The sequence below is a fragment of the Tursiops truncatus genome, chromosome 14 (assembly GCF_011762595.2).
Source record: "Tursiops truncatus isolate mTurTru1 chromosome 14, mTurTru1.mat.Y, whole genome shotgun sequence".
Lineage (NCBI taxonomy): Eukaryota > Metazoa > Chordata > Mammalia > Artiodactyla > Delphinidae > Tursiops > Tursiops truncatus.
Genome location: NC_047047.1, coordinates 68,026,670 through 68,039,500, shown reverse-complemented (window position 1 = coordinate 68,039,500; position 12,831 = coordinate 68,026,670). Strand labels below are relative to the sequence as shown.

Sequence of the window (12,831 nt, the reverse complement as noted above, 5' to 3'; positions counted from 1 at the left end):
GGAGTCTTAGCCACTGCACTGCCAGGGAAGTTCCCAGGCCTTCTTTTCTAAGTCTCGGGACTTCGAGACGTGGGGGCGTTTGGGGTGCTGTTCTCTGATTTTCCAAAGCAGTGGCACACCCTTCCTTCTCGCTCTCTTGCTCACTGAGGCATATGTGCAAAGGTCCACTTGCTAACAGGCATCTCCCTGGTCCGTGTGCTTGGCAAGAGACCATACCCCCAGGGCTGGCAGCAGTGAAGGCAGCATAGCAAGGCAGTTAATCATGGAGGCTCTGAACCACGAAGACCTGGGTTCAAGTCCAGGCTCTACCACTTAAACGCTGTGTGACATTAGCCAAGTTAACTTCCCTGAGCCTCAGTTTCCCCACCTGTAAAATAGGATGGAGTTGGATTGAGGATTAAATTAGATCCTAAGCACGGAGGACCTGGTTTTATTACCCAGGGGAGCTCACCCTCTGCTTCCTTCCTTGCAGGTTCTCAGATCGATGACCATGTTCCAAAGAGAGCCTCAGCTCGGATCCTCGCTCCCCCCGGAGGCAGGTCAAGTGGCATTTGGTAAAGGCACTGACCAGCCCCCTAAGTGAAGATGCACCACTGCCACCAGCCCACACGCCTTCCGGCCACAGCTGCAGGGGGCGGGAGAGGCCGGGCTGGGCAGCGCACCACCTGAGGGGGCCCCGGGACACGGGGAGCCCTCCCCATGTCTGACACGTGATTCACTGTGCTTCGAGCCGACCCTAACAGGCACTTTGAGATGTGTTCCTCCTGCTGCAGTCCTTTCCTGCCTTGGCCTCGGCAGGCTTCCCGGGGGCCCATGCTATGCACAGAGCCCAGTGCATAGAGCCTGGCCCCGCCCCTCCTCTCACACCTGCCTCTGGGCTGGCCTTGGGAAAGCCCGACCTTAGTGCCCTGCCCCTGGCTGACCCGCCAGCTGTCCAGAGCACTTTAGCAGATGTGTTTTAAAAGAAAAGGACTCCCTCCCCCATCCCCTTCGGCCCAGTGGTCACTTTCCCCAAGTCAGACAGGTGTTAGCATCCCAGCCATGCCCAGGACATCCGGTTTTTCCCCACTCATCTCCCGCCCCTGTTTGGTTGTGGCTGGGACACTCTGTGCCCTTTGCCAGCTGCTTCCTCTTCGCCACCCCCCAGGAGTCCCAGGCCCAGAAGGGCTGGCCGGGCGGGCATGAGGCTGGTGCCAGGCGCGTGTATATGATTTTGTTTTGCACGTTTGGTTTGCGCAGTGGTTTGGTTTGACTTGTTTGTGCATCCTGTGAAAAATGACGGTGCTTCGTGTCACTAGCATAGCATAGAAACAGGAATAGATGTGGACCTTAGGAGATGCTGCTTCGACACCAACCAGACAGCCTAGGGCACCGATGACAGGGGTGAGAGGGGGATACTGGACTCGCAGGCCCTTTTTCTCCCTTCCTGGAGTCTTCCTGCCCTTCCCCTCCCCTCCTGGTCTAGTTTCCTGCATCCTGAGAGGGTGCCCGGGATGCTGGCCCTGCAGACCTTCAGGGAGCAGGGTGGCCTTTCCCATCTCTGGCCCTGGTCACTCCCAGCACTAACGCCACACACACACACCCAGCCGCCTGTACGCTTCCGCCTACTGGACCAAGGCCCCGCCGCTCATCCGTGTGACTGGCGAGAGGCCTCATGCCTGCTAAGAGAGATGGGGGTGGGACTAGATCCGGGTGCGAGGCCAGGCCAGCAGGACCTGGTTGTAGCCCACAGCGCTGCTCCGGGGCTGCAGTCTCCTGTGGTCAGCACCTCACCCTAACCTGCCTGTGGCCTCCATCTCCTCCCAGTTGGGCCCTCCCTGCCTCCAAAGCTCCAGGTGGTTTCCATGGAAACACTAGAGGCTGCCCTTGCTAAGCCTTGTTCCCCCTCGGGGAGTGACATCATGTTGCACATTTGGTCTGAGCACCCGGGCTGACACGTGGCTCCTGGTCTCTTGGGCCGGTGGTCATACCCGGCACATTTCTGTAGTGCTTTTCACGTTGTCAAAGCCCTTTCATGTATGAGCTCTCAATTGCTCCTCACAGCAGCTAAGTGTGTATTATTCCCCCCATTTCACAGCTGTGGCCCAGAAAGCTTAGGCCTTCTGACTCCAGAAATGTCCAGGACTGCCCTTAAGAGCTTGGCTGGGTACCCTAGCTGTGGACAGGAGGAGTGGAGTGACATCTCTTGCAGATCCCACCTGAGAGTTTAACCAACTAAAAGACTTACTCTCCCAGTAGGCATTCTGCTTTGTTTTGCACAGGTAGATAAATTTTTCTTGTAAACAAACTGACGCGTATCACTGTTTGAGCCAGAGCCAGTTACTTGTTGGAGGCCTGCCCTGTGGTTTGAGCTGTCCCCACGTCCTCACTTAGGAGCTGAGAGGACTGAGACAGTAACCCAGGAAGCAGAGGCAACAGAGACACTCATGGAGGGTGGTGGCCATGGGGACAGTTGGTGGGGATCTGAGCCTAGGAAATTGTGTGACGCTGACCCCGTGGTACAGTGCGCATCATCTATCCCTTTCAGCCCTTGCTGGGTCATGGGCCTTGGGCAGATGCCAAAGAGCCAAGCAGTGGTGGTGGCCAGGGGGCAGAGCATCCCTGCTTGGGCTAGGAAAGCTTTACCTTCTCTGAGTGCCTCCGCCCGAGAGATGCGTGGTCCGTGGCTCTGGGAGACCACATGTTGGTGTGGTCCATCGAAGGCCTTCCACTTCATTCACCCCCGACCCTTACATAGACCCACCCTTGCCCAGGAGCTTCTAGATGAAAATCAGAAGGAGGTTCAAGGAACCAAATGAAAGGTCACCCCCCGCCACCCATTCCCTGCCCCTGTGCCGAGCTCCAGCCAGCCCCATCACCAGCCCCATCGGCTCTTGGTTGGAATGAAAAGGGTCTCTGGTTGCACTGAATGCAGCTCTCAAACTGGTCTTGTACTTGCTGAATAAATACTGTTGTTCTTGCCTTAGCTGCTCTCTAGGTTTGTGGGGTTAAGTTACCAGAAAATTGTGCTACTGTGTGTGTGTGTGCGTGTGTGCGCGTGTGTGTAGTGCTAGGAGTCCACAGTAGGTCTCGGTCAAGCCAATGCCGTGATGAGGGCTTTTCCGATACTGACCCAGAAACCACAGAACCACTCGGAAACCCAAACCGCCTCCAGCTGCCCAGGTGGCAGGCACAGCCTGGGGTCGGGATGGAGCCTCCAGCACCCAAGTGACTTCCTCACTCCTCTGTAAATGTCATGGTGCTAAGATTGTGTCAACCCCATGAGGACACGTGGTCCTGTGCTCTGGCCACCTGACTGAGGCAAAAACAAAACAGCCCGACTCGTTGTGTTCTGGTGCAGGTTTGTATTAAACTGTAGCTACTTCTCACTTGGTCTCAGTTGTGTTTCTTCAAAGAAGAGGGGGCTTGGTAGGGGGCCTCTTCTTCCACAGTGGCTGGGATGGGGCTTCAGTTGCTAAAAAAGTCAGCTTTGGGTCTTCACTTGTGTTAGGTGGCAGGTGGCAGCTCACTGGGAGGCCTGAGCAGAGACTGAAGATTAAAAATGCTAAGAGATGGGAGCCTCAGTGGCCCAACAGCTAGTAGTCAGGCCTCTCCTGGTGGGAGCAAAACCAAGGTTTTTGGTGCCAAATATCCCAGGACAAGTTTGGGCTGAGTTCTCTGAAACAGGAATAATTAGGGGGAGACATCAGATACAAAAGGCAGGCAGGAGTGGGGATGGGACTAGGCTTTCCCCACCCACCCTTTGGTTACCATTTTGGAAACCCATAGCCCCGTCTTCACACTGGAACTCTTGGCTGTTGGAATCATGGTCTCACAAAATCCCATTTCAAAGGACTGTACAAGGCCAGTGTGTCTTTGAAGGACCTGCAGGCTGCTCCCTGGCTCTCCGGAACCCCACCTTTTGCATTGGCCCACTGTGCCTTCAAACCCTTCCATCTGCATCAAGACTAATCTACCTTCTCTTAGATCTCAGCCAGAGGTTGGGGGGCTATCTGATCAAACACTTTCACACTAAAGAGTGAGTGAAATTGTTGCTACCAGTACTATGGGGTCACTTGTACTTCTTAGCCCCAAAAAACAAAACCTTAATGAGGGAATTTTAGGTAGAATGGGGAAATAGTTGGGAGCCGGAGAACCTTCTCAGTTCTCACCAAATAAGCAACCCTCCTGCAAATAAGGCAGCCCATGACCAAAAGAAATACCCAGAGCACTGCAGTTAGGACAGAGCCCTTCACTGTAATGAAATGAGCTGTGTGTATAAGTTCTACTGGGGTTTCGGAGCCAGATGGAAACACCATTATTGGGCTTGTGAAGGATGCCAAGTCCCTGGGGTGATACTGGGCCAAAGCACCTGTGTTACCCTGTTTCCCCATAGCATGCATGGGAGCACACCAGAATTTGATTAACTGCCAAAAATCCTTTGTAAGTGTTTGAATGAAAAATGGCATGGCAACTCATTTGGCAGGTCATGTGCACGGTAGCAGGTGGTTTATAGAAAAAAAATAAATAAGATACCCAGGAAGACACTGGTTGCCTTTGTACGTATGTAGTCGTGGGAAAACAAAAGACCACAGACTCAGACTTTAAAAGTAACACTTGATCGTTTGTAAGAATCTGCATTTGTGGAAACTGAACCAGCCAGCAGCTAAGCAACCATCACCCTCTATTTCTTCACTCCAATTACAGGCTGACTCTTATATACAGGTACAACCTAACACTAAGAATTGCCTTGCAGTTGTTGCAGTGGAGGAGGATGGGCCTCATGACACCCAAGTTATAAAGAAGAAACCTCACGATACACGGGCAGCGTAGACCTTCTAGTCCTAAGTTAACAAACGGCTATTTGACCGTGTTGCTGATAACACATTTGAAAGGGCTCTTAGTACTTTTCCAGCAAAACATTCAAGGATCTAACATTTGTTGATACTTGATACCATCTTATAATGATGGCAGCTGAGTTCTTCACCTGCTTCCCTTCATATATTTACCAACCACACATTATACCTAGAGGTAACTTGTCCGGGTTTGCCCAGACAGTCCTGGTTTAAGTCTATTGCCCTCCAGAATAATTATTATTAGCGCCCCCTTCACTTTCAAATGTGTCTTGGTTTGGACAATAAATTTTTTGGGCATCTTAGGTATGCCTATATGTTCATGAGTTTATTAATATGCTTGTCAGGAGCCAAAAGTTTTTCCATCACTGAAAGATGGAGGGCAGGGCATGGTGAGAGGCGAGGAAAATGGGTCCTTTTTCACGGGTGAGGACTGGAGTTTCTGGTGACGAGCTCTGAATCTCCGCACAGCCCTCGGAGGCCTCGTGACGTCTCAGTGGCTGTGGATGCAGCAGTGGTAAAGGCCTGGGGGCACTTTCCTAGCTTTTCAGTTTAGCTTATAGACCTTATTATTCCATTAAAAGTTGTAAGCCTACCAAATTTTATCATTTACTTTTTTTTTTTTCTTTTTTTTTTGCAGTACGCGGGCCTCTCACTGCTGTGGCCTCTCCCGTTGCGGAGCACAGGCTCCGGACGCGCAGGCTCAGCGGCCACGGCTCACGGGCCCAGCCGCTCCGCGGCATGTGGGATCCTCCCAGACCGGGGCACGAACCCGCGTCCCCTGCATCAGGAGGCAGACTCCCAACCACTGCGCCACCAGGGAAGCCCTCATTTACTTTTAAGGGGACTTTGATTCAATTTATAAACTTAAACACATTACGACATTTTAAATTACATTTAAAATTCTATTTCCTTTTTAAATAACTTTCCCAAGTACTAAATAGTTATTACCAATCTGACAAACTTAGAAATATAGTGAGCTTAGAGGTTTATTAGATATTTCTTTGCTGAGCATAAATTTAGTAAGTTTTTGACATAAATTCATGTTACACATTTTAAATTAGTTCTGGGGCGCTTACTGTAATAGGCCAAAATTTCTTTTACAAGTATGACATAAACTACCAAATACGCTCAGATCCTCTCTCTCGCTCTCTCTTTTTTTTTTTAAATTGAAGTATAGCTAATTTACAATGTTCTTTTAGTTTCAGGTGTACAGCACAGTGATTCTGTATATATGAGTTTCCAGACATAATCAAGACATTTCTAATTAATGGAAATACTGCGTCAAGAGCTAGCAAGAGAAAGGCACTAGCTGCATACAAAGAATTGGAAACTGAAAGCTGATTTGTCAAAAAAAAAAAATACTAGAGGATGGAAGATCATGGAGTATGTTTTCTAAATTTTAAGGGAAAATAATTTCCAACCAAGATTTCTACACCCAACCAATCTGTCAACCAAGTATCAGTGAAAAGTCATTTTTAGACATGCAAGATTGAAAAGTTTGACCTTTCTTGTACCCTTTCTTAGGAATCCATTTGAGGGTGTGCCCCAACGTATTAAACTGTAATAAAAAATAGAAAGACATGGGATAAAGGGAATAGGAGATTCAACGTAGGTAAGAGGATCAGGAATAGTGTAGAGGGAAACCCCTGGAAGGCAGCTGGGCAGCAGCCTAGAAGACAATGGGTCCGGAAGGAGCAGCCCTGAGAAAACCCTGACCAGCAGGCTAGAAAATCCATTTGGTCCAGTATTCGCTCTTTTGTCACAATGTGCTATAAATACTTAGCTGAAAGAGGTTCTAAGAACAACCAGAAAGTATCGCCCTGCTCTTGATAAAAGAGAACAGAAGAAGAAAAGATGATTTGCAAAAAGAATGAATTATGGATTCTCTGAGTTTGGGGCTTCCTTACACACATCTAATTTAACCTCTGCAGAAATTTCTACCACATCCCTGACAGATCGTCTAGCCCTCAGGATCCAGGACATTTAGTCCAGTGACAGAGAAGCTCCTTCCCCAGGCATACTATCCCACTCCCCCAGAGCTCTGTTTGTTCAATATTACTTCCCTAATTGAAATGGAATTCTGTCTCTCTGCACCTCATGCCCGCGTGCCCTATAGCTGTTCCCTCTGGAGGAGCACAGAGCAAATGGCCACCCCATTCATGTAACAGCTCTTCCCATATGTGCACTTCATAGTGGGCTCCGTCCTGCCCACGCCACTCAGGTTTCCTCTAAGCCAGTAGTTCTCAAACTCTGGCTTTGCCTCAGAATCACCTGGAGTGCTTATTTAAACACAGCTCACGGGGCCCCGCCCCAAGAGCTTCTGACTCAGTAGGTCTGCTGTGGGCCAAACATTTCTACAAGTTCAGGTGCGCTGAGAACCAAACTTTGGGAACCAAAGTAAGCAAACAGCTCCCCTTCTGTCAGCTGTCGGTCCGTGGCATTGTTTTCATGCCACTCATCCTGAAATGTGGCACCAAGCCTCCAGAATGGAGGTTCTGGTGCTTTTTTTTTTTTTGTCCAAATTATTTTTATTTATTTTTTAACATCTTTATTGGAGTGTAATTGCTTTACAATGGTGTGTTAGTTTCTGCTTTATAACAAAGTGAATCAGCTATACATATACATATATCCCCATATCTCCTCCCTCTTCCGTCTCCCTCCCACCCTCCCTATCCCACCCCTCTAGGTGGTCACAGACCACCGAGCTGATCTCCCTGTGCTATGCGGCTGCTTCCCACTAGCTATCTATTTTACGTTTGGTAGTGTATATATGTCCATGCCACTCTCACTTTGTCACAGCTTACCCTTCCCCCTCCCCATATCCTCAAGTCCATTCTCTAGTAGGTCTGTGTCTTTATTCCCGTGTGTCTTAACCCACAATGACTCCCTGGAGACTGCAAGGAACAGCCTGAGGGGCAGAGGGCCCTGGAGAAGTAAAGCCCTAAGAAATGACCTCCTTTGGTGAGTGAGCGCCTTCAGTTCCTGGGGGGGGCGGTGCAGAGCAGCAGCTGTACACTGAAAATGCCAGGAAGGTATATCTTCCCCTGCCCCTTTCCACTGTTGGGCTGGCCTCCTCTTCTATCCTCTTTCTGCCTTGTTCAGCCTTTCGCTGCTCCCCAAAGTCCTGGGTCCATGAGATGGCCCCTGGCCACAGTACTACCCATAAAGGCCTCCAGGTGGCGCTTTAAGCTTATCAGTGCCTGCTTCTTTGGCTTAAGGTGCCAAAGCTGACCTAACCTAGGTGAACTGGTAAGGCCCAAGAAAGGCCAATATGTTCAGGTCGCCATGGCCTCAGTCCCAGCCCCCAGAGCAGCTTGGGATAAGGGCAACCTTGAGTGTGAGTGCGGGGACATAGCAGCCCTTCTGCTACCAGGAGAACCCCTGGGGAAGTTGTCCCTTTCAAGGCCAATGTCTAAGCTAAAGTTGCAAGATTTAACAAAAATACAGGATGCTCAGTTAAATCTGACTTTCAGATAACAAGTAATTTTTAGAATTTTTTAGTGTAGATATGTCTCAAATAGTGTCTGTGGCATGCTTATACTGAAAAATTATTTGTTGTTTACCTGAAATTCAAATTTAACTAGGCATCTTACATTCACGTGGCAACTCTAGGTTTACGTTCATGAGTTTTACATCTTCCATGTAATGCGTGCTTATGGAATATCTGCAAGCATGTGTTAGATACTACAAAAATGAATCAAGTGCAGCTTCTGCATTGAGAGATTAGTTTGGGAAAAGTACATATTGAGAAATAATTGTAGTACAGAAGGCATAGGAAGCATGGGATAGTGGAAGTTTGGGGTTTGGTGTTGGCTTTAGGTTCCGACCCGGCTCCTGACGTGCGCTAGCTGTGTGACTTTACTTAACCTCTCTGGGCCTCTACTGTTTATTGTGAAAATGGGAATGATACCAACCTCAGGAGGTGACCAGGGAGGTTATAGGAAATGGTACGTATTTCATGCCTGGCTATAGTAGCAGCTAAATAAATGCTAATTTCCCCTTTGTAAACAAGAAATACTGTGAGAGAGAGACAAATAAAAGTGCCAGAGTAGCAAAGAGCTTTACCTGCTTTGAGAAGGTCTCTATAAAGAATGTAACACTTCAGTTTTTAAATAAAAATAACAACTGATACTGTTGCATGCCAAGCATTGTCCTAAGCACCTGATAAAAAAGATCCCACCTAATTCTTAAGTCTCTGAGGCTTTTACTACTATTATCCCTACTTTACAGATGAAGAAACTGAGTTAAATAGCTTGCCGTAGAGTTAGGGAGTGATAGATTTAGTATTTCAACTCAAGTCCATGTAGCTCCCAAACCTTGCCTTAACCTCTGTTTAATGCTGTCTTCACGTGAATTGGTCCTTGACATTTGAGGTGGGGATCGCTATGAAGAGAAGCACGATTTGTGTCCACTGAGCTGCAGAAAGAGTGGATGCTGATGCAAAAGCTGGGGCAGGTGAAACAGAAGAGTCTTGGGAGATACATGCACCCCAATGTTCGTTGCAACACTATTTACAATAGCCAGGACGTGGAAGCAACCTAAATATCCATCAACAGAGGAATGGATAAAGAAGATGTGCTACATCTATACAATGGAATATTACTCAGCCATTAAAAAGAATGAAATAATGCCATTTGCAGCAACATGGATGGACCTAGAGATTGTCATCCTGAGTGAAGTAAGTCAGAGAAAGAGAAATATCATAGGATATCACTTATATGTGGAATCAAAAAAAGGGTTCCAGTGACTTATCTACAAAACAGAAATAGAGTTACAGATGTAGAAAACAAACTTATGGTTACCAGGGGGTAAGGGGGGGAGGGATAAATTGGAAGATTGGGATTGGCATATACACACTATTGTATATAAAATAGGTAACGAATAAGGACTGTATAGCACAGGGAGCTGTACTCAATACTCTGTAATGGCCTATATGGAAAAAAACATCTAAAAAAGAGTGGATATACGTATACATATAACTGAGTCACTTTATTGTACACCTGAAACTAACACAACATTGTAAATCAACTATATGCCAATAAAAAAAAAAAAAGTCCTGGGGCCTGGAGTCCACCTCAGACTCACGCAAGTTAATCCAAGCCTTTATCACCCACCTGCTCATCACGGTGGGCATTTTCCACCAAAAGCAGGGTAACATCTTGCAATCTAAGCCACTGGTATAAAGGTGCTATTCAAGCTGGATACAGTAGGTAATTAATGTCCACAGGAGGTTTGTCTTAAGACCTTTGCAAATTCTAAGTTTGCATATTTGCTCCTATATAATGTATCAGGGTATAACTGAGGGGGAGAATCAAGTGACCTCTTGACCTTAATAAGAGTTTGGTTACTATTGATAGTTACCATTTATTGGGTATTTACTGTGTGTCAGGCACTGCCAGTCATTTTTCATACATTATCTCACTTAACCATCACAACAACAAATGAGAAAAACCAAGGCCCAAGGTCGCATAAAAGAGGAAATATTGGACCCAAGGCTTGTGCAGCTCCAGCGGGGGTGGGGGTGATGGTGTTAGACTCGCTCTCTAGATAATGTCACCTGCTTCAAGTCTTGGGATTAAAAGTTATTCCTCAGCAAAATTACATACTGTTTCCATGGGTCCCTTGTAAAGTTTAAAACCATGTCAAGGGTTCCTATATGTGGGAATCTGTCCTATTTGAGTGTCCTGTTCCACTTTTAGCTAGTTTCAAATGAATAACGGACACTCAGTAACAGTGACCAGCACTGCAGCTCCTCTCTGCCCTCACCTCACAGCTAGGGCAGCCCTGCAAGTGCCCATCTAAAGTCTAGCCCCCTGTCAGCCAGAGTTGACCCACTCTCTCAGACTCCCTCAACCACTTGGCTTCCCCTGTCACCCGGGGCAAAGCACAAAAGGTCAAGTTGTTTTTAACTTGCTTGGCTATTTTCAATCCCATGTGAGGTGCTAAGCATACAAAGGTAAATAAGATATGGTCTCTGAGAGTAAGGACCTCGGGTGGGGAGAGATGTGAATAAGCGTGGTATCGTAACACAAGGCGATGTGAGGCCGTGACAAGAACGTACCTCGCACCAAAGAGAACGTGTCAACTGTCTGGAGTAGGTCCCTGACAGTGTCACAGAGGAAATGACACTAAAGCTGGTCTTGGTGAATGAGTGGGAGTTTGCAGAATGAGGGGAAAGGGGGACTCCAAGCAGGGTGAACCCCGTAACGGTGGCTCAGCTGTGAAACAGAACAGGTTTCTTGGCCAACCACAAGTGCTTCCTCTTTGTGGCTGACATATATGGTGAGAGGTAATGAGGCTGGGGGCATAAGAGGAGTGGAAGGTGAAGTGGAAATGGTTAGTAGGGGCCAGATTAGAGCAGAGCTTCTCTACCATGTGAAAGAGTCTGAACTTTTATCCTTCAAGCCAGTGTGTCTCAAACATTCCACTAAAGTACCCCAAAAGGCAGTGTGGAGAGTTCAGGCCTGGAGGTATCTTGAGTTCAAACTCTCTAAACGTCTTGTCTTTAAAATCATGTGATTCTTGCATTCTACTTCATCACATGTCTGGGTTTTTAAAAAATATTTTTAAATATTTTCCTGAATCTCTAAATAAAATTGAAGCTTGAGGAAGATATAACTATTTTATAGCTCCTCACTCTGTTTCCTTACATGACTCCCCCATGCCCAGAAGCTGTTTCAGCCAGTTTGAGAAGGGCAGCCATAGGGACTTAGGCAGAGGAGTTATGTTGATAAGATTTATCTTCTAGAAAGAGGCTTCTAGCTGGTGTTGAGGATGGGTCAGAAGTGGGAGAGACTAGAGGAAGAGAGACCAGGTGGGGGGCTCTGCAATAACCCAGGCAAGAGATGGTAAAGGTGATGGAGATAAAGAAGGAGAACAGACCTGAGAGCTATTTAAAAATGGAATTGATAGTGTTGGAAAACTGTTCTGGTATAAGGAGTTGGGGAGAAGATGTGGGTTAGGATCACCCTCAAGTTTTTCTTGGATAGTGATGTCATTAACAATAATAGGGAATATAGGAAAGTTAGGTTTGTGAGGGGGGAAGGGTAAATAAGTTTAATTTAAGCCTATTGAGTTTGAGGTGCCTGTGGGACATAGGGCTGGAGCTATCTAGAGGGCAATTACATATACAGGTCTGACAGTTGGAAGAGCTGATTGGGATGGAGATACAGATTCAGAAGTCATGGGAATACCTGAGGCCACTCAGGAAGTATGTATAGAGGGAGGAGAGAGAAATGAGATGGGAATCCCCGAGATGGTTAAGGGCAGATTTAGAAAGCAAGGGAGAATGGAAAAAGGAATGTCAAAAAGTCAAGAGGACTCATCACTTCCTGGCGAATGGCCAGTTCCAGGGCTGAGGTAGGGAAAGTACAAGATGAGCCGGGAACATCTTTTACCAGAAAGCAAGGGAAGGTTCAAAGGATGATGGGGACAAATCCAAAGGACACAGGGGCCAACTTGAAGTTTCTTCCACTGGCCAAATCTGTGGCCATTGAACATCTAAACAAATAAGAAGAAGAAAGGATTATAACCCACTGGGGGAAAAATCCCTGTCAACACTGATATAAATAAATAAATGGCAGTGGGTCTGAACCTTAAACCAGGAACTGGCAATGTGTGCCCACTGGACTTCAGAAACGCTATGAACTAGTAACTGCTGTGTGTGCCTTTTTCTTCTCCTCTTTGAAATGATAATGTCCATAGAAATTATCCTATGCCTGTGCCTCTAGTGTATGCTGGGTACGTATAAGGCAGATGATGTGTCTCTTTACTTCACAGGTCTTCAGATCAAGAGGACTGGTACTCAAGGAGTTATATCCAAGGAACTGGGCCTGAAAAGCCATATCCACACTGGGCCCTGAGTTAGATGTTGAGATCCTGGACTTCAAGTTGGTGCTGTCATGGATTGAGACTTGGGGGTCTTGAGGGAGGGGATGAGTGTATTTTGCATTGAGTGGCATGTGAGTTCTTGTCATTAGGTGGTAGGGTGTAGCAG

General features: G+C 47.3%; 1 protein-coding gene across 1 annotated transcript in view; it reads left to right on the top strand.

The window, feature by feature from the left end:
* Positions 1 to 3,362, top strand: part of DPYSL5 (dihydropyrimidinase like 5) — an 89,347-nt gene extending 85,985 nt beyond the window's left edge. The window contains exon 13 of the mRNA XM_019943364.3: positions 473 to 3,362. Within this exon, the coding sequence (XP_019798923.1) occupies positions 473 to 558 (86 nt within the window). The 3' untranslated portion in view covers positions 559 to 3,362. The remainder of the gene's footprint in view (positions 1 to 472) is intronic.
* The last annotated feature ends 9,469 nt before the right edge of the window (positions 3,363 to 12,831 follow it).